This window comes from Mangifera indica, chromosome 9 (assembly GCF_011075055.1).
Source record: "Mangifera indica cultivar Alphonso chromosome 9, CATAS_Mindica_2.1, whole genome shotgun sequence".
Lineage (NCBI taxonomy): Eukaryota > Viridiplantae > Streptophyta > Magnoliopsida > Sapindales > Anacardiaceae > Mangifera > Mangifera indica.
In genome coordinates, this window is record NC_058145.1 from 17,705,755 (window position 1) to 17,726,190 (window position 20,436).

General features: G+C 35.0%; 4 protein-coding genes across 7 annotated transcripts; 1 reads left to right on the top strand and 3 right to left on the bottom strand.

The window, feature by feature from the left end:
* Window positions 1-2,254: 2,254 nt before the first annotated feature.
* On the bottom strand, window positions 2,255-3,816 carry LOC123226368 (UDP-glycosyltransferase 83A1-like). Its single transcript, XM_044650869.1, has 3 exons — window positions 3,673-3,816; window positions 3,340-3,628; window positions 2,255-2,913 (listed from the first exon to the last, which is right to left on the bottom strand). The coding sequence occupies exons 1-3, from the start codon at window positions 3,814-3,816 to the stop codon at window positions 2,255-2,257; spliced, it is 1,092 nt and encodes a 363-aa protein (XP_044506804.1).
* Window positions 3,817-5,469: 1,653 nt separating this feature from the next.
* Window positions 5,470-9,274, bottom strand: LOC123225215 (phosphate transporter PHO1 homolog 9-like). 4 transcript variants are annotated; one of them, XM_044649123.1, is made up of 12 exons: window positions 8,628-9,274; window positions 8,203-8,509; window positions 8,071-8,119; window positions 7,914-7,985; window positions 7,686-7,815; window positions 7,448-7,568; window positions 7,083-7,341; window positions 6,817-6,861; window positions 6,577-6,726; window positions 6,214-6,495; window positions 5,952-6,091; window positions 5,470-5,804 (listed from the first exon to the last, which is right to left on the bottom strand). In XM_044649123.1, the coding sequence occupies exons 1-12, from the start codon at window positions 9,169-9,171 to the stop codon at window positions 5,705-5,707; spliced, it is 2,199 nt and encodes a 732-aa protein (XP_044505058.1). In that variant the 5' UTR covers window positions 9,172-9,274; the 3' UTR covers window positions 5,470-5,704. The 4 variants fall into 4 exon arrangements, with proteins under 4 accessions (XP_044505058.1, XP_044505056.1, XP_044505060.1 ...); XM_044649121.1 differs by having other exon boundaries at window positions 6,817-6,966; XM_044649125.1 differs by having other exon boundaries at window positions 6,817-6,966; window positions 8,203-8,504; window positions 8,628-8,779.
* A 1,070-nt stretch (window positions 9,275-10,344) lies between these two features.
* LOC123224809 (pentatricopeptide repeat-containing protein At2g36730) lies at window positions 10,345-12,350 on the top strand. Its single transcript, XM_044648532.1, has one exon. The coding sequence runs from the start codon at window positions 10,584-10,586 to the stop codon at window positions 12,147-12,149; it is 1,566 nt and encodes a 521-aa protein (XP_044504467.1). The 5' UTR covers window positions 10,345-10,583; the 3' UTR covers window positions 12,150-12,350.
* A 199-nt stretch (window positions 12,351-12,549) lies between these two features.
* On the bottom strand, window positions 12,550-14,404 carry LOC123224810 (amino acid transporter AVT1I-like). Its single transcript, XM_044648533.1, has 3 exons — window positions 13,944-14,404; window positions 13,265-13,872; window positions 12,550-13,113 (listed from the first exon to the last, which is right to left on the bottom strand). Exons 1-3 carry the CDS (start codon window positions 14,116-14,118, stop codon window positions 12,598-12,600), a joined length of 1,299 nt encoding a protein of 432 aa, XP_044504468.1. The 5' UTR covers window positions 14,119-14,404; the 3' UTR covers window positions 12,550-12,597.
* Window positions 14,405-20,436: the final 6,032 nt, after the last annotated feature.

Consider the following 20,436-nt stretch of genomic DNA (forward strand, 5'->3'; position numbering starts at 1 on the left):
TTATAGTTTAGTTTTCAATTTTGGTTGTCAAATTTGATGCTATTATCCACAACAAATCACTATACTACGACGGTCTCTCTCCCTTTCTTTGAAACACTGATTAATAAAGATCTCATCTTTTTAAACGAGAAGTTTTATCTTTTTGATAAAGCTCTTCGTCTCTTCAACTTCATTCAACGTCAATCGAATATTCAACTGAGAAAAGAGAGGTGGTCGAAAAGAGAGAAAACATTAAGAGAGAGAGGCCACTGATAATGATACCAAAGTTTAAAAACTAAACCTTGGAGAGAATATCATTTTTTAAAACTTGACCTATAAAAAAAATAGTTAGTTTTTAAGGTTTAGGGGGGAAAAAAGAAATAAAATTTTAAGAGATTAGACTTCCGTTAATTTTAATAGCTCATAAGTAGATAAATAAGATTTTCAAAATTAAATGATAGAAAATTGGGATAAGATGATACTTTGGGTGAGAAATAGTACTTTGGACAATAAATTAATATTAAATTAAATATAAAATAAAATTATTTTTTAATTAGGTTTAAATCTCATTTTATCAATTTTGAATGGATTTTTTTAATTCAAATAGATTTAAAATTAAGTTTTGTTTATAATTCACCTTATCTGAATTCAACTCTATATATTCAATGATAATTTGGATATATTAAGAGGGTGTTTGTTTGGGAAATGTCTTATTAACAAAATTGGAAGATTATCTTGAAGATAAATAGTCTTAAACATTACTGGATATAAATTATTACTGTATTTAATAAAATTTAAAAAAAATTAATAGGTATAAATAATTATTATATTTGGTTAAAGATAATAAAAAATATTAATATATTATTTTATTTAAATGCATTTGTGTATAATTATTCTAAAATATTTTTTATATTAGTTATTGTATTAATTGAAAATGATATTATTTTTTACTTAAAAAATTAATAAATAAAAATATAATTATAATAAAATCAAAATTATATTAGTAATATTTTAATACCTAAAATAGATGTGGTAATTAGATTACTCCTTATATTACCTGTCACATCACCATTAGTAATAGAAAATTATCAGAATCTTTTATTACTTATAAACCAAATAAAGTAATGTAAGTAATAGAAGATAGAGTATTAAAGTAACTTTTTAACTTTTTTAACCAAATACCCCCTCAGTGTAAAGTTATTTGTAACACATGAAACCATATGTTTATTATTATTATTATTATTTTATTTGTAATTGGGGTATGTTTGAGTCAATTTTTACATTTTTTGATAAGAGATATCATTGAAGATCATCGATAAGATAAATAATAATACTAACTAAATGACTAATATTATCGAGAATATATAAAGTATCATTGAAAGTGGATTCAACCTAAATTATCAATTTGCACACTAAATCAAACTGAATTAACTTAATTCGAGTATAACCTTATACGCATTGAGCAAATTAAAGACAGATCATTCACGCCCCAATTATAATATGTTAGAGGAATTATATTTTACTAACTTTTAATGTTGTTGCATATTTAAAGGGGTGTCAAAAATGAATTAAGCAATACCACTCAAAATAATTAATCTAAACTAAAAGACTTGAATTTTATATAAAAAAGTATACGTTGTTAGTAGAGTGTTTATATGACTTTATACTTTTACATGATTTTCAATTTTTTAAACTTAACATCTAGCTCTTGAGATAAGATTTTTCCAATATTTGTACATCATCATTTATCACAATCCCTGTGTGGAGAGTTATTGTAACAATTCAATCATTTGACATATATTAACAATAAGTAATATTACATATATTAACAATAAATATAAATACAAATCAAAAAGTTGATGTACCCTTATATAATTGTGTTTTTTTATTTTTATTTCAAAATTATCTAATTAGATAATAACAATTTTCCCTTTGAATCCATGTTTATTGCATTAAGTAACAAAATCTGAATGACAAGAACTTTTACAGACAACTTATGGCCAGAACCTTACGTAAAGAAGCTTTAACAATTTGCGAAGAGCTTGTTAGTTATGTCTTAAGCCATTCAACAAAATGCATGAAATTATTGGAGGAGCAACCACCTTCTTTGATGTGATTCATCAACCTTTCCTTGAGTTCCATGGCATTGTCTCTATACTTAAAATCATTCTGCAGTTCCTCAATTTTACTTTTAATTTCTTCTCGTATAATTATTATCCCACTTCCATCCTTTTCGAACCCCAATCCGACCTTCCAAACATTACAAATGTAGTTCTCATTGTGCATCTGGTCCGCGAAGTACGGCCAACACAAGAACGGTACCCCAATTGCCGATGCCTTCCATGGTGGAGTTCCATCCACAGTGACTTATGAAGCAAGCAATGGAAGGATGTCCCAAAACCTTCTGCTGAGGTGCCCAACTAACTATATACCCTCGAGTCTTGACTCTGTCTTTGAATCCTTCAGGGTAAGCATCATTTATTTTGGCTGTGACATCAGGACGAACGACCCAGAGGAACGGTCTGTTGGAGAGTTCAAGTCCCAGAGCCAGTTCCTGGAACTGGGTTCGGTTGAAAACTGTTGTTCTGCCAAAGCCAATGTATATAACTGACTGCGGTTGTTGCTGATCGAGCCATTTCAAACAAGCTAAGTCCTCTTGCCAGAAGCTGCCTGCACAGTCTCCCAGTCGGTTCCTTGCTAAAAGTGGACCGATTTGTATGAAGTTTGGATCAGAGTTAAAAGCTGCAGGCTCAAGGTCATGAGTTGAATTGCAAAGCACCCACTCAGCCAGTTTTATTGATAGGTTGTTTTTGACAGAGTTTTCAAAGAAGAGTTTCTGCGCTTCTGATTTGCCAAGCCAGAGAAATCCTATGTGTGCTCTGCTCATGACAGGCATGGTTGGCGATAGCTGAAACACTTCTTTCTTTGGAGTCCCTGGAAAGGAAATCAACACCGAAATAAACCATATACCTGTCAGCTATTAGGAGAAAACGGATTCGAGGCTACATACGAGATCAACAAAGCAAATAGTTATACAATAAAATGAAATATCACGCATTAGACGACAGCTATTCATGAGATAAACTCACAACACAGCGAGTAACGTCTAGCAGGTAACACCTTATCCACTATATGATAAGGAGAAGGCAATGGGTAGCTAAACACTGCTCACAGGTTTGGTGGTTTGTCCCCCTGCAACGTCGCCCACTCATTTGGGAACAGGGCTCCGTATGCATCAACATAGCACTTTATAAACGAAGTGGTCGCCGATTTTAACACTATTACGCTCATAAAATCTATCAGCGTAATATCAAATTATGCTATACTTAACTTGCAAGACATAGTGATAGATGCTCTTACCATCATGGTCAAAAATTTCATCATCAATCAACTTTTGAATTCCTGATCTTAAGAGGAGCTGTGAAGCTGCTGCACAATAGAAGACAGCTCGCCTGATTCCCTTCTTCACTGCAATTTCCATGGGCCAGTTAAGAACTGGATTAGCTAGAACACAAGTGATCTTATTATCACTATCTGATGCATTAATCTGATGAATCAGCTCCTCAACTTTTTTTGGCATAAGCCAGAAGATTGCTTCAAGAAACTTCTCTGCGGATTGACATGTCGTTGTTATCTCAGAAGAAGACTCCTGTCTCAGTGAAACGGAAACAAGATGAGCCTGATCCCAAATACCATCCTTCCGTGCCAATACCCCATGACCCTCTTATGATTTTCCTCTGTGTTCACAAATGTAATTCTGATGCCACGATTCAGTAAGCACTGTGAGAGCTCCAATAGAGGAAGTACATGGCCAACCAGAACATGAGGATTTCCCATTTGGTTCTCTATTTTTCTTCACAATTCAAGAACACTGATGGCCTGAATATATTTAAGTTTGAACTGCGATAACAAATTATCATTAATTGTATTTTAATAATGGCTTCACATGGGTGGTGGTCGTCTGGCAACTAGCTAGGAGGTTTTTCCAACTAAAATACTGTTCATATGGAATTATTGTTCTTACAATTTGCCTGAAGACAAGGAGATAAATCACAATTCAAGCATTAATTTAAGCCCTGCACAAATTTGGGTATGAATGGCCATCCAAGATTGTTATTTGTTTTCAGAAGTTTGAGACCATCCTTTTCTATTGAGAATTTGAAAATCTTTGTCACAAAAATAACAAGAAGATAAGACAGAGGCTTCGAATTTTTTAACCAAATTGAAAGCACCTTGTCTCATTCCTAATGCTGATCCATTTTTGATAGGGAGGCTTTGACTCGATGCATACTCTTTCATAGTTGATTCCTTACAAGCTAAAAAATTTAAATAAGTGTTTTATCTATATAGGAAGAAAACTATTTTGACTATAAGATATTAGAATCCCGCATCAGAAAGTATGAATTTTTGGTGTAAAATTATATATTTTGAACTATCTAATCTTAATAATTAATTTTTAGAGTGTAGTTTTTTCAAGATTTGTAACATTTGGTGTAAGATTCAAGATGTGAATCTTTGAGAGATCTATAATGGAACCTGGTATGACCTACAGGCCAAAGAGGTGTGACCTATTGTGAACCTATGACCGGCGAGTAAATATATCTAATTATCTGTCAACTAGGATTTGTATGTCAAAATTGTATGAAGTGTATGCGGAGTATAAGTGTGCTGCAAAATTAGAGAAACAAATTATCTCTTTTTCATCTGTAATTTCCTTCATTCACAGTGGAATCCCCATCTTCTGCCTACGGTTTTTTCGGTATTGGATTTCCCACATAAAACATGTGTTCTTGTTTGAGGTATTTGAGTTCTTTGCTATTTTGATTTAATGGGTTTCCTAACATGCTGGCTCAAGGTCATAAGCTGAAATGCAGAGCAGCCAATCTGAAAAAATTTAGTAATCTCTTATTTCTAACTGTACTTTTTCTGCACTGTCTTGTTTCCAGTGAAGTCCCACCCTAAGTATGCATTGTTTACAGTAGGCATGGCCAGTAGCTTTACTAGAGTTCCTGTCAAGAAAATCTCAATCTCAATCAAACTTAATGGCATGTGCAGTAAACTATTGTTATAACTTTGGTTAGTATTTTTGCTTTAAATTGTAACATCTAGTTCATTTTAGAATACTTCTAAGCCCAACAATAATTGATCTCACCAACATTATCAATTATTCCTTCATCAACCAACTTTTGGATGTTAGATCTTAAGGCGAATTGAACAGCTGCAGAAGCACAGAAGGCAGCTTGTCGCTCAGTTCCGTTCTGCAATTTCCAGGGCACATACTGGAATATGATCAGCTACAACACAAGTGATCTTATAGCAGTCTAATACATTAATTTGTTCCATTACTCCTCAACTTTCTTTGGCAAAAGCCTGATTCTGCATGCCATCCCTCCTGAATGTGCTCAGTATTGAAAAATGTAATTTTTATGCGATGTTTGGCCAAGGACTGTGAAAACTCATACAAATAATTCATGTGTCATGGAAACTCGATTTGTATGAATGAAGAGTATTATTCGAAATCAAAATTTTCGCAAACTGTTGCCTGATTAAAATCCTTCTATGATGTATTCTGTTTTTGTGTACAAGCATTTCATTCCTCCTCTGTTTCTCGCATATTCAATGACTCCCCTCACCGAGTTAAGGAATAATAAATAAAGAAAATGATATCTGTGATTTTATCTGTAGGAAATTTTTTAACTTCATCTCTCTTCTGAGCAGTTCATGTTTATGCATCCTTGCCTTCATTGTCGTCATAGTTGAAAGGTAAAGGTACTGATTTGAATGCGCGATACTTCCCCACATTGTTTAAGTGCTCATTCTCCAACCTGGTCAATCAGAAGTCATTTCTTCATCAGAAATAAGTAAGCATTTACAATCCCAATAAGAAACTGTATTATGGTTACTTCTCATATTTCCAAATATTTCATAACGACATCGAAAAGGGATTGAATATGGAAAGAAGTATAGCATACCTGAAGAAATTCCAGATGCCACGCCTGATAATCTCCAGGCTTGCAACTATTGCAGTCAAGGCTGTTCTGTGCAGAAATGGAGCTTCTCTAAAGCCTAACACTGTCTGCATCCAAGCAAGTCTCAGTAAAATATTCAGCACCTGCATTTCACAGAGAGTGCTTTCATATTACATGGGAAAAAAGCTTATATTAGAATACTTCATACAGCTAAGCATCAGGTGAAACTACAAATGACAGAAGGAAAGTTGCATATATTTGTTACCATGGCTATGAAGTAAACGCTTCTGTTTGGTACAAGAAGCTTGTCTCTCAGCCAAGGATTTCTAGAATTGCGGTGCAAAAGACCCCAATCTATCACAATATCCCAATATGTAGCACCAACTGTAGCAACCACTGAAGTGGCTATAGCTGCAAACTTCAAAGTTTGCGCTGTCCTAAACTCAAAAGCAATTGTTCTTGTAGCAACCGCAACAATGATTGAGAAGACTTTTAGTCCATTAGCTCCATGCATTATATCTTTCTCTTCAAATAAACGTCTAAGGCACTGAAACATCAAAACTGTTATAAGAATCACTGATTTGTGTTGAAAATTACAACATAAGAATTTTGATCCAACATTAAGTACCTGAAGGAATCTAAGCCAATATGGAATGATTGCTACAATCAAGTAAAAGGTTTTAAAAACGTCACTATCTACACAGGAATTTTCTCTCTTTTTGAAGTCTCCCCATCCATAGTAGCAAATATAGAATACCAAACTTCGAAAAGCTTGCACCTGAAATGAATTATAGCAGTAGCAATTGATCAATAAACCAAGTTTAAATATTGCATCAAAGTGATTTGGTAGTTGAACTTTATGTCTAACCTGGCTAGTAAGCTGATCTGCCAAGAAGAAATCTGGGAGGGTAACCTTGTAAAGAGGTGCAAAAATACAGTGAATTGCACATCGGATTAGGAAAAATCGGCTTGAACGGTATATCATATTGAAAGGACAGAACGTTATAAGAATCACAAGCTGCAATAACAATCAGCAGAATATCTAAAGCATGTTAATGAGAGTGTGTGTGTATATATATATATATAAATTGGGTAAAGTAGAGTTGCTTTAAAGAGATTAATAAATAATCTTACCAGAAGCAGAGCTAAAGGGACTAGTTCAGTGATAACTTTGAAGCTTTGTGTTCTTGGATCCATCTCCATATCCAAATTTGACAAGACACCAGCAAATGTAAGTACAGCAAGACCTGAACTAACTAGAAGGACTTCTCTGAAACCCAATTCAGTTCCTTGCTTGAAGCCAAATATGAATGAATAATTTACTCGAAAACGCTTCCAAAAGTATATGTTTCCAGCATACATAAGCATATGCAGGAAAATGTATCCGAAAAGGCTGCAAATTGAAGTTCAGAAAAATTATGATTTCATATATACTTGCAAGTGGAGATGTAGAGGTTATGTTACTGAAGCAGAATATCTCTCACAAAGCCTGCACTCACCTGTAAAGCGGAAAAATGTTATCCATATACTGGGTGCGCCCAGGATTATTGAGAACATCTCGTGCATGGAGAGCCACAAAAATGGCAACTATAAGTGCAATGCAACAGCCGAAGAAGGTACCTACAGGTTTACAGAAGTTATGTGAATTCATTTGGATTTAACAATATCAATTGCTTCATTCAATATTTTGAGCAAAATTGATTGAGGTGGAACCACGTTTCTATAGAACAAATTTACCTAAGAAAAATGTAATGGTGTGCCTTTCTTTCTTAGCTTTTGGTCTTAATGTGTCCATTCCTTTTCTACGATTTCCATTTGCAAAGTGCTTAACAAAAGTAGCTTCCACCCTTTCCATGAGCTTAGTAACCTGTACAGGCACAGATTGTCGTGGAAGGCAAATTCATGAGTTAAAAAAGGGCAATTAATTCAACTGACACAAAAAGAGTCTCATTGGCTAAAACAAACCTCATCAGAACTTCCAAGATAAGAATTATCCACCATCTCTAGGTAAGTCTTTGATGCATTTCTTGAAGTAATCTGTGCTGTTACAAATCAATCAAACTGAACCCAGAAAATAGACAAGGCAAGTTAAAATTGGTTAAGTGAAAACAAAGAGATGAACCTTGTCATACTTCTTCATGATTTTGGAGAATGCCAGTTGATTCAAAAAGCTGTTGCATATCAATAAGACAATTCACAATTATCATTATCATATCCTATAGAATGACAAGAATATAAAGAGATAACATGATACCAGTAGCTTTTCAAAAGTCTAAGCTTTTGGTAGAACTCAGCAAAAGTCTGTGCCATAAGCTGTTCTGCTTTCTTCAGCTCACGCTTGGTGAACGATCTGTCTGATTTCAAACTCTTGAGGACACCCTTTAGCATCGATCCCGGAGTTTCGGGCTTGATATTGATCTGTACATGATCCAACACCTCTAATGGAACTGGTCTGAAGGCTGTCATATCACCCTCTCCTCCATTGCTTGCTCCCCTTTCACTCTCTGAGTGTTTTTCACCACTCATCTCAACTTCTTGAATAGTATCCATTAGTACCTGCCCTTCATATAGCAAATATTCCATAACTTTTGAGAAAATTCACAATACAGAGACCCTATCACACAACCTAATTGCATATGGTACACATATCAGTCATCAATCTAAAAATTTTCTCTTTACCTGGCGTACTGCCATTGGCAGGATGAATTAAGGAGTATGAAGAGGCAAGATTGAGCATCTTAGTCTCATAAACCATTGGATTTTCTATCTTGATTCTCAGAGCAATCAAAGCATTCATTTGTTTACTCAATTCATCTGCCTCTGCCATCACTTCCTCCACTTTCTTCTTATAAAAATGAACCACTTTATTGAACTCATCATCAAGTCTCCTAAAGAACAAAAGCTCACATTCTCCTCCTCCATCAGATAACATGAGTAACATTGTTTGATATTTCCCATCGTCTGATCCCTCACTCACCAATATTGCTTCATCTTCACTCTTCCTTGGAGAGTTTCTGTACTTGCTTGTTAGCCCACTAAAGGCTCTATATAATGATACCCTTCTCTTCAATGGCCCTTTCGCCGGCATCATAGGAGAAGGCGTGTGTTGCTGTTGCTTGAACCGCAATAAGTCTTTCAAGATTGTTTTAAGATAATTGTAGTCCATGTATGCATCTTGCCATTCTTGCACCAACTGGGCTGCGAATTCTTTGCCAAACTTCATCTTCTCTCAACAGGAACCAAATGCTTTTTTCTCTGCGCGTAAGCACAGAGCCTTTTGAATGAAATGGCAACTTTTAATTCAGAAAAGAAAAAAAATAAGGTCTCACCAACCAAGGTACAATGATTTGCGGAAGACAACTTTCTTCCTTAAAATTATTGGCCAAATACCATTTCCACCCAAACTTTGATGAAGTGAGTACCATTTTTCATCTTTATGTTTGAAAAATCCTTTTTTTCAACTATTTGTCAAAATTATAAGTTAGTTTATCCTTTAAAGAAAATTTTTATCATTTTGTATAATATATCATAAGTTTAATAATACTAACAAATTTATAAAAATCGAATAAATCTCACATTCTCTTTTATTCCTAAATTATTATTTGTCACAATAATCATCACTTGTCATCTTACACCATTATAATTGAGTTTCTTATCCCTTTTCCTCAAACACAACCCAACCCTCTCAATGTCACCTATCCCATCACATAAAACAACTCACTCCTCCCCTTCTGCCATAGCATAAAAACTTACCACTTGTCTTCCATTACCATACCAAAACACGCCACAACCTTCTGTTATCACCAGATTACCTTTTGCTCTATTTGTCTATGAAAAAAACTAGACCTTCATGAGAGTCTTAATCTGGTTCTAGAATTGGATCAGATTGAGAGCAAAAACTTATATAACGAATTATAAAACAAAAGAAATAAAGGAGAAGGTTGGACTTTTCATAATTATTGGAGGATAGTTTAAACTTTTTATCAATTGTATAGTCAATGCTAACATAACCCACCAACAGAATTGGAAGATAGGTAAACAAACTTTCCAAATTTAATGTAAATTGTGATTTCATCAAAGTTTAGGTGGAACATGGTATTTCTTCTGCGTGATGCGTCTGAGGCCTTCAATCAGGGCTGTCAATGAAGGTCAAGATGTAATCAACTTACGAATTCTCAATAAAGTAATTTTGTCTTTTTCAGGTTCTTTTCTAAAGTCAATTCTCTAAGCTGTAAAGAGCTGAAGGTTTGTTAGGTTAGTTAATGTTGAAGACTTTTGTACTTCGAAGAGAGAAAGAATGTCATGACAGATTTTGACTTCGCATCAAGAGGCAAAATTGCGCCTAAATATTAGCTGGTTTGTTGTGATGTTTTCTCCGTCACATTCAAAGTTCCAGATTGTGTAATTTAGAAAATATGACTAAATTTATTTTTATATTAAAATAATTTATATTATATTTGATAAATTGTCTGTTATTTTTAAATTTTAATAGTTATTTAAACAATTTATTACTCTAACACAGATTAAATCAAACCATCAAACATTGAAGAAGGGCTTTAGCATAAATATGTTCAAGAGCGTTATATGAAACAAAGCTTTAGGATCCTGATTTGAAGCCATAAACAAGCCCAGTGCATGGTTCGTTTACCAATCCCAACAACAACCAACCAAATCTTCCCTCTACAACCCACCAACTGCAATACAAATTTTCTCTCCAAAACTCACCAATGTCTCACTCTACTGAAACTCTGCTGCTCAACAAAACATCTCTTTCAAATCCATGCTCAAGTCCAAGTCTCTGGACTCCAAAATCACACCCACCTTGTAAGTGAACTCATTCGTTTTTGCACCTTGTCTCCTCTCAAAAACTTAACTTACGCGAGGACCCTTGTTTATAATTCGAGTGACTCGGTGCCCATTTCATGGAATATGCTTATTAGAAGCTATGCCTCTAGTGAAACACCGAGAGAGGCCATTCGGGTGCTTCGTGATATGAAAAGAAGAGATGTTAGACCCAATAAGCTTACTTTCCCATTTGTTTTAAAGGCTTGTGCGGAGAGTTTTGCTCTTGAAGAAGGTAGGCAGGTTCAAGTGGAGGTTGTGAAGTGCGGATTGGATTCTGATGTTTATGTTAGCAATAATTTGATACATTTTTATGGGTCCTGCAAGAAAATTTATGATGCCTGCAATGTGTTCGATGTAATGTGTGATAGAAGTGTGGTGTCTTGGAATGCGGTTATAAATGCTTGTGTTGGGAATTTTGGGTTAGGGGATGCAATTGGGTATTTTGTAAAGATGATAGATTTCAGGTTTCGGCCGGATGAGACTACGATGTTGATTGTGCTTTCCGCTTGTGTTGAGCTTGGAAATTTAAGCTTAGGGAAATGGGTTCATTCCCAAGTGTTTGAGAGAGGAATGGTGTTGAATTGTCATTTGGGTACTGCTCTTGTTGACATGTACGCGAAGTGTGGTGCTGTAGGTTATGCTAAGCTGGTGTTCAATAGAATGGAGGAGAAAAATGTATGGACATGGAGTGCAATGATTTTGGGATTAGCTCAACATGGATATGCCAAGGAATCTCTTAAAATATTTTCAAAGATGATGAAAAATTCTTCAATAAGACCTAATTATGTCACGTTTCTTGGAGTTCTTTGTGCTTGTAGTCATGCTGGATTGGTGGATGATGGATACCAGTACTTTCGTGATATGGAACATGTACATGGGATTAAGCCTATGATGATTCATTATGGTGCCATGGTGGATATCTTGGCTCGTGCTGGTCGGCTAAAAGAGGCTTATTCATTCATAATGAACATGCCAGTTAAGCCTGACCCAGTTGTGTGGAGGACATTGCTTACTGCATGCAGCATTCATAATGACACTGATGGTATAGGGGATGAGGTGAAAAAGAGGCTGCTTGAACTGGAGCCGAAAAGGAGTGGGAATTTTGTGATAGTTGCAAACATGTATGCGGAAGTTGGGATGTGGGAGAAAGCAGCGAATGTGAGAAGAGTTATGAAAGATGTAGGGTTAAAGAAGGTTGGTGGAGAAAGTTGGATAGAGTTAGGTGGATCCATTCATAGGTTCTATTCTGGGGATGATTCTCAGATCGAACTGGAGGGTATCTACCAGTTACTTGCAACATTGGGTTTGCACATGAAGATGGTGTACTCTTGTGAAAAATCTCTCATCCCCTTTTAATTGCATAGAATGTATAACTTCTCGGAGTACACATTTAGTATGATAACGGGCTGAAACACAAGTTTTTTCCATATTAGAAAGCGAAAATGAGATCAGGTTTTCTGGATTTAGCTGCATTTCTAGATATCATTTACACATGCTTGGTGAGAAATTTTTGTCAAATCTCATATCACTAGTGAATGGAAACCAAAGTTCAATTAATCAATTGTCTCCTTTGCTTACTGACAACAGAAATGTTAATAATTACAAGTTGGTGAGATTTACTGAAATTGTCTCCTTTGCTTTGGTGGTTCAATATATGATCTCAATTCGTGTGAAAATATATTTCACCAAAAAATGTGACAACGTACAAATAAATATATTAATACAGTCAGCCCTGCTCTATAAATGACTGGAAACATTACAGAACTGAGAAAATTCCATTAACATATAGAAGTTTGAGTGACATTCATAAATTGCCACTTATTTGTACAACAGATGTATAAGTCCCTGTAATGGCAACCGCAACACCCATCACTACAATACTCACTATGGCCACCATTTCACATCCAAATCTCTGATAAACTCCTGAGATCTTCAGGTAACATAAGCATGGCAGAATAATTGAAGCTGAGACACTCAAAAATGCTCCAACCAGGGACATCAGATTTCCAAACGAAGGCACAGCCAGGGCTACAATAACAGTGCTCACAACCAAAGTGGTGCTGATAAAAAGGCTGTAAGGCTTCTTGCTGTAGTGGCTTGGAAAGCAGCTCTTGGTAGCATTCACAGTGGGTGTAAACATCAACGCATATTTGGTAGTGGGATTGACAAGGGTATTGTAAATTGCCACTCTTGAACTGAGTCTGTTGGTTGGAAGGTTTAATGTTACTTGTGATTGAACCCCAGAACCGAACATTAAGTACCCGAAAATCGCCATTGATGCGTAGATGAATGTACACAAGAAAAAGCACACAAGCAGAACCTGCAGTAATAGCAGTAGTCATTAGTAAGCTCATAAAAACAATGAATTTAACATAGTGAGTAAGGCAGCAGAACAATCACAAGACAGTAACTCTGAAAGCCCTACTAGAGAAATAATGTCATTCTCAATTGAAAGTAATTTTTTAACTTACATTTGAGAACTGGCTCTTGTTTTTCATTGAAGTGTAAAGAGTTGGAAAGACTGGATGAGCACAATAGCAGAAGGCATACAAGCTAACGGCAGTAGGGATTCCACTCCAATTAAGAGAAGTTCCTTTATGATTGAATCCAACTCCACTGAAAGCACCAGTCCAGAGGACTGAGCCAAGAGTTACAGCAGAAGCCAAAACCCCACTAGCAGAAACATAAGAAAGCATGCTAAGATTGTCCAGCCAAACTGTAGGCAGAATTATAAGGGCAACAAGAATCACAAAGCTTTGTTTTCCACCAATAATCAACGCTCCAACTTCAAGCTTCATATTTGGGAACAAGTTTATTAAGTTATCTCCTTCCAGGATCAGGAAACCTGTTGCCACCAAGTAGAGCTCTAAGTTCATGAAAATCGATGCCACTAGTCTCCCTTTCTTCCCAAACGCTCGTTCACCTATGTCAAGATAAGTTCTGATGTTTGGATCAGCCTCCATGCATCTTTGAATCAACAAGCCTGAGTAAAAAGCTGCAGTGGCAATAAGGAACAGAAGGGCCAAGCTCCACCACCCTCCTGAGGCTAGTGCATATGGGGTTGAAAGTATCCCAACTCCTGATACCAAACAAAAAATTAGCAGAGTCCTGATAGTATTGTAGAGTGTAAACTAAGAAGTATTTGAAAACCTGACAAGGCGTTGAGTCCATGGAAACAAGTCTTGAAGAAAGAGGTGGTGCCAGTTCTTAGACTATCATGGTTTGATTCTATTTCCTCAAGCTTGCACCCAACCCCATGTTGCTTCTCTTCATCAGCAATTAGAGGGACTGTCAAGGATGAGCCATCATGTTCCATGGATGTCATGTGTTTTGTTTATGACTCAGAAAGAAAGAAAAAAAAAGAACTCTAGAGGGTTTAGAAAGGCAAAATAGAAGGAAACAAAAGAAGAGTTAAAAAGGTTTGAACTCAGCTGCGAAAGTTTTAGATGGCTTGCTGCCTGGCCAGTTTGATATATATAGAAGGCAGGCACAAATTGTGGGTGAAGTATGAAAAATTAAGTAAACTTCAGACCACACAACTTTCTGAAATTATCATTATAAATTTCCCTGAAAGATTTGTTTACTAGTGTGAGAGTCACGTGATCATCCTCACAAATGATCACATGCAGGTAAAATCAGAAAACCGAGGCCAAATCTCTGCCGAATTGGAATATAATACAAGTACTTTTGAGCTGTCAACCGAGAAAAAATGGCGTTTAGTGAATTGATTTCAAGAACATGAGGATTGCAAAGTTTATTAATTTGCTGGTGGACAAAGGAAAGGTCATGAAGTGGCTGGAGTCCAGTGGACCATTGGATATTTGATGCTTTGAGTCATCCAAGTCAAGCTTTTGGCTTCTGTGTCTTTTTTTTAAGAATAGCCATCATATTTTTGTCTTCATTTTGGTAGTAGATAGAAAGAAAATTAGCCCGCCTACTAGGTTGGAAATATTGTCGATGAAGAATTATTTTAAGATTTCTTTTAAAAATAAAAATTTTAATAAAATTTATTTTCGATATAATTAGATTTAAATAGAATTCATTTAGTTTGATATGTTAGTTTAAATCCCTCTTTGTTAATCATATTTATCTTATTAATAACATTATTTTTTTTATTAATTATATCATTTTTTCATTAACAACTTTTTAATGATTTTCTCAATTTATTTGAATTATAATTATGGATTCAAATTGAATTTAAGATAACCAATATTCAACATTGGTTTAGAGCCAATCCAATCCAATCTAACCCTTGTTTTAGAGATAAAAATTTTAATATATAAATATATTATTCATTTTAAATACATTTATTATAACAATAAAAATGGAAATATATTAAAATAATATTGAATTTATTAAACATAATCCTTTTTTTTTGGGTGAATCATAAATAATTGTACATACTTGGTTTGTTTTATAAATTTCACATATGCTCGATTCAATGATAAAATAAGATTTGTGTACAGTTAAAAATCCAAAGAAGGTCAAGAGTGGTTTATTAACCCTCATGAGTAGTTGAAACATTATTATTATTATTTTTTAATTTTATTCATCTTTTAAAATTTATTTTTATCTAACTTTCTTCCTTTAAAATTTTATGCCATGAAATTGGATTGGAGCCACTCAATTTGTCACTGTGTTGCAAGTGAGCAAATTTTTATTTTTAATTTCAGAATGGTTTTGCTGAAAGAATGTCTTTCAGTTTTGTCTACTAACCATAACTTCAACAGCAGACCAGAGGACTAAATGTTACACAGTGGAAGACAACCAGAACCAGAAATTCCTAGTGAAAAGGCCAAATTGTCATGTTTTGGCTTCAATTTTTTTTCTTTTTTTTGGGTTTTCAAATACAACAATATTTTACTCAATTTTAATTTTTCAGTTTTTTTTTTCAACTTTTGTATTTTAAAAAATAAAAAAAAAAACATAAATTATCTTGAAAAATCATACTCTCTCATTTCTGTCGAAGATAAATATGATAAGTGATTACTTTCATCATGAAATTGTTATAATTTTTACTTTCCACTATCTCTAAGTGAAAAAGCTATTATCCTTCAGTGGATAAATAACAAGTATGGCCGTTGCATATTGCTTGCATGCCTAATAGTATAGATATGCATTTGAGATTTTAATTCTTGAACATAATAATAGTGTATGGAAATTCTTCAAATTGTAAAAAGTATAAACTTGTCTAATTTATTCATATATAGTATAAAGCGAAATCAAATTAAAGTTGGGAAGATTAAATTAGTAGATATTTCAGAAGATTAAAAGAACAGGGGAAGAAGAAGAAGAGAAATTCTGTCTTTTACTAATATAGAACTATCTGATCAGTCTCAAACAGTACAGGAGAAGAAGAAGAAGAAGAAAGAAGAGAAATTCAGTAGTTCTCTCTCTCTCCTGTTTTTGGAGGCTTTCAGTCTCTTGTTTATCCAGGTTGGAAGAATGAGTTCCGATCAACTGCTGTTGAGTGGCAGTTCCAAGCAACACAAGAGGCAGTCCAATAAAGTTTCAGTAGCCATGGACGATTACCTTGAATTGCCTGATGAAGAACAAGTGCTTGGCCGGAAAACTGAGTGTCGTTTTTGCCAAGAGGAAGACTTCATTTCGAAAATGGAGGCCCCTTGTGCCTGTAAAGGCACTTTGGAGGTATAATATGGATAAAATTTTCATCACGATAGTTCTATTCACCTGATACCATAAGTTAATATTTACTAGTATTTCAGCACTTACTGAGTTTCACTACATTAAACATTGTTTTTCCTTAGTTTGCCCACAGGAACTGCGTTCAGAAATGGTGCAACTCCAAGCGAAGTATCACTTGTGAGATCTGTTGCAAGGTAATTAAATTAAACGACATTACATTATTATTTGTAAATATGCAATTAATCAACATGTAATACTGATATGTTGTTATAATCGCTAATCTTCCTCTTAATTCCTGTGCTTATTCCATGCAGCGTTACAAGCCTGGTTATACTGTTCCCCACCTCCACCTCCTTGCTATATTCATGTTCAACCTCCAATCGATTTAACGCAAGTCTTTTTATGTTTTCAACTTTCATTTACATTACGCAGCTGGGATTAGTGTTGCTGCTATTATTTGTTACAAGCCTGGTTAATTAACTGTCTTGCAGTGATTCCAATGGAAGTCCAAGAATCTTATTGTTCTCACCAGAAATACTGCGGCCACGACCACTGCCAATGGAAGAGCCCCAGGCCGAGGAAGCATTAACTTTGGGTCAAAGATGTTGCAGTACCTTTATATTTGTAAGTTAACAAAATTACTCTCAGTTGAGGACGTACAATTACAACTCTCTGTTTCTTATTGTGTTTTTTACAAGATGCAGGCTGTGTACTTCTACTTGAATGCAATGGTAAGTACCCTTCTGCATTTCATTGTGCAATTTTGTGTCCGTCAGATGATTTGTTAGCTGATTTATATGATATCGATCGTTGGCAGTTATTGGCTACACTGATTGTCAAGGGTGTTCGTGATGGTCAATCTCCTTATGAAGAACTTGATGCCAGCGGCATTGTCTGGGTAAGAACAATTATCAGTTGTAATCACTCACATTTATAGTAGCAATTTCAAACTTGAACTTAATTTTTTCTGATGCTAACTTGTTTCCATAATGTTGATTTGAACAGCGTACTTTAACATTCTTCCTGCCTTCCTATGTCATATCATTGGTGCTCCATTTCTGTCTATGTAGACGCCTGACACCTGAAGTAATTACCTTTCTTTCTTTTCCTTTTGAGCAACATTTTAATTTCCAGTTGTTTGGAATCCTGCGATAGTTGTGAATTGAGTTGGGTGTAGGTATATAAATGTGAGGGAAAGTCTTACTCACAGTAGCACTTCTTGGGGTCACCAACAAGGAGTATTAGAGCCCAAGGTTTAAAGAACATTCCCTCCTGCCAGAGATTTTCAGTCCACGTAGTTCTCTAACTTTGCTCATCGCTTGAGGTATGTTACGCTTTTGGTCTTGGCTTGGTTTCGTGTAGTGGGGCTTGTTGTGAGTGATCAGATTTGGTTTTGGTTAGGCTTCAGGTCCATGCAGTTCTCTAATTTTGCTCATCTCTTGAGGGAGGTCTTGCAGCTTTGCTTCTGGTCATGGCTTGGTTTAGGGGAGTATGGATTTGTTGTGAGTGGTCAACTTTGGTCTTGACCTGGCTTGGTGGGGTGTGGGTTTGTTGTGAGTGGTATTAGATCAATGGGTTTGAATTAGGGGAGTGTGAGTTTGTTGTGAGTGATATTAGACCGATGACCCAAAAGTATAATTAGGAAAGTGTGGTGTTGAACTGATAGCTCATCATGTGGGAAAAAAAAAAAGTATTGTTTGTAATCTTGTGAGTTACCTTTATCACTTTTTGTGGAGACTCAACAACACCAGTTTCTAGCATTGTTTTATATTGGAACTTAATGGCAATGTATGCAACTTTTTGACTAGGAGACAACACTTGAGAACACAGAAACGCCAGAAGCAACCATTAGGGTAGACTCAGGAGACCAAAATGAACAGCTCATGATCATCAGCAGCTCCAAGATGAAGCTGTTCAAGTTCCACCCCTTGTGTCATCAATCAGGAACACTTTCTCAACAGACAGGTCTCAAGGCACCAACTTCTGTCAATGCCAACGCCAGAATCCTGAAGTAATGGCATTTTGATTCTGCTGTTTACTAGGTTTGTTTTGTCGTAGGAACTTAATGGCGATATATGTAACTTTGTGATCAGGAAACAGCAACTGGGGACGCAGAAGTAGCCATTGTGATAGACTTGGGATGGGAGATCAAAATGATGCAGCTGATCATCCGCAGCTCCAAGATGAAGCTGAAGTTCAACCCCTCCTGTCAAAATTCAGGAACATTTTCGTAAGACAAAGGTCTCAAGGCAACAATTAAATATCTATGCTTAAGTTTTAAACATTTAGCAGTTTCTCTTTATCGTGTTAGACCTCTGTTTTACCTTATGTTTCATTATAATCTAGACTTATTTTCACATTTTAAATAACATATATGTGTGTGTACAAAAGATTTTGGATAATGAATACTAATTTGTATTAGACGATAATATGTCACTATGTGATTGAGTATTCATTTATCTTTAATTAAAAATCACTCGATCACATAATAATACATTATTGTTATAATTATAAATCTATTAACTATGCCGAAGTTAAAGAATAATTGCCCGGTTAAGATGCGACGTAGATATATATAGGGTTTTGTGTCCAATTAATGGGTGAACTTGAACGATTTGGGTTTAACTCATGAAAGTCGTTTTAAGATTTATCTGAGGAAAAAAAATCATTATACAATTTGTCTTAAAGATAAGAATCCTAGTATAGTTTGTCTTTGAAATAAGAATCTCAATATATAAACACATTATTATCTTATATGGTAACATAACAATTTATTAACAAGTACAATTGTAGCAGTAAAAAAGTTGTACATAACCCTGCTTAAGTGTATATGTTTCTCTTTTTTATAGTTTAAATGGGCTTGAGTGTCTATGTTTGCTTATTCCAAACACTAGCAGTTAGTCATCTCAATTAAAGATGTTTAAAACCAGTTAAATGACTAATTTGACATTATTTTAAACTAAACCAAATTTTTCATACGAAGAAAATTATCTAAGTTTTAATATATTCTTAAACTAGTATCCAAACTTTTTTTAAAATAATTTATTTTTCAATTCAGTTTTTTATTTAAAGACTGAGTTGATTCAGACACAAGATAATATTGAAATCACCTCTAATCTGAGCGGAATGTGACGTGACTTTGCACATTAACATTACTTTACCAAGAAGGGCTAGCTTGAAATTAAATGTAGAGGCAAGATTGGCTGAGGGGTGGCATTATAATAAGGGTAGACAATGGAGGATAAAATTTATTGCCATTTTCAGCCAGTCTGCTGTTCTGGGTGAACATTAATAAAGTTGGTTTCTGATACAGAAGATAGATAGAAAGCCTGCTACTGTAAGAGCTTTTCATAAAGAGAGGGCAAAAGTCTGAAACCCACCTTGGTATTTCTCTGTGGAAACCTATTCTTTTGCAATGGAGTAAATCATAGCAGGAGATCATGGAGGTCAAATTCATTGCTTAGAACATCCTCAATTTTTTAAGTTGAAATTGATAAAGTTCAGGCGTGCTCATGTACCCCACAACGCCTCTTTATAGTACCCAACAAAAGTTACAAATATGATGAGTAGCCCATGTTAATTTCTATAGTAGTAACTAGTATTTTGTAAAGGGTTATCAAAATTCAGGAAGTATTCATTCTGCAAAGATATACATCTTTTCGAATACACTTTAAGTAGTTAAATGCAATAAGTAAGACTATGCCCACTTTTAAGTCTAGTTGAACAGATGGGATACAATCTGTAGACTGGAGAAACATGCTGTAGTGCGGGTGGGACTTGTAGAAATGCGACTAGCAAGCACGCTTTTGTTAGTTAAGATCTCTACGTAAAAGATATATTAAAGAGTGTGTGTTGTGAAACAAAGAGAGTTAGGATCAAGAGCTCTAGAATAAGCAATCTCTTCTTCATTCATAGTAGAATTTTTTTTCCATCTGCCCGATTTATCTAATACTAAGCTTTTCACGTGAATACTTGTATTCACGCGTATAAGATAATT

Bases quoted from the DNA above. Each gene is read 5' to 3' on its own strand.
- LOC123224810 (XM_044648533.1), bottom strand. From the start codon at position 14,118: ATGACATCCATGGAACATGATGGCTCATCCTTGACAGTCCCTCTAATT. The intron at 13,873-13,943 runs GTTTTCAAATAC...GTTTGGTATCAG, and splicing joins TGGACTCAACGCCTTGTCAG to GAGTTGGGATACTTTCAACC. The intron at 13,114-13,264 runs GTAAGTTAAAAA...CTATTACTGCAG, and splicing joins ACAAGAGCCAGTTCTCAAAT to GTTCTGCTTGTGTGCTTTTT.
- LOC123225215 (XM_044649121.1), bottom strand. From the start codon at position 9,171: ATGAAGTTTGGCAAAGAATTCGCAGCCCAGTTGGTGCAAGAATGGCAA. The intron at 7,569-7,685 runs GTAAATTTGTTC...GTAAACCTGTAG, and splicing joins CACCATTACATTTTTCTTAG to GTACCTTCTTCGGCTGTTGC. The intron at 6,727-6,816 runs GTTAGACATAAA...AATTCATTTCAG, and splicing joins CAGATCAGCTTACTAGCCAG to GTGCAAGCTTTTCGAAGTTT.
- LOC123226368 (XM_044650869.1), bottom strand. From the start codon at position 3,816: ATGGGAAATCCTCATGTTCTGGTTGGCCATGTACTTCCTCTATTGGAG. The intron at 3,629-3,672 runs GTATTTGGGATC...TCACTGAGACAG, and splicing joins GGTATTGGCACGGAAGGATG to GAGTCTTCTTCTGAGATAAC. The intron at 2,914-3,339 runs GTAAGAGCATCT...TTTCCTTTCCAG, and splicing joins TGAAATTTTTGACCATGATG to GGACTCCAAAGAAAGAAGTG.
- LOC123224809 (XM_044648532.1), top strand. From the start codon at position 10,584: ATGGTTCGTTTACCAATCCCAACAACAACCAACCAAATCTTCCCTCTA.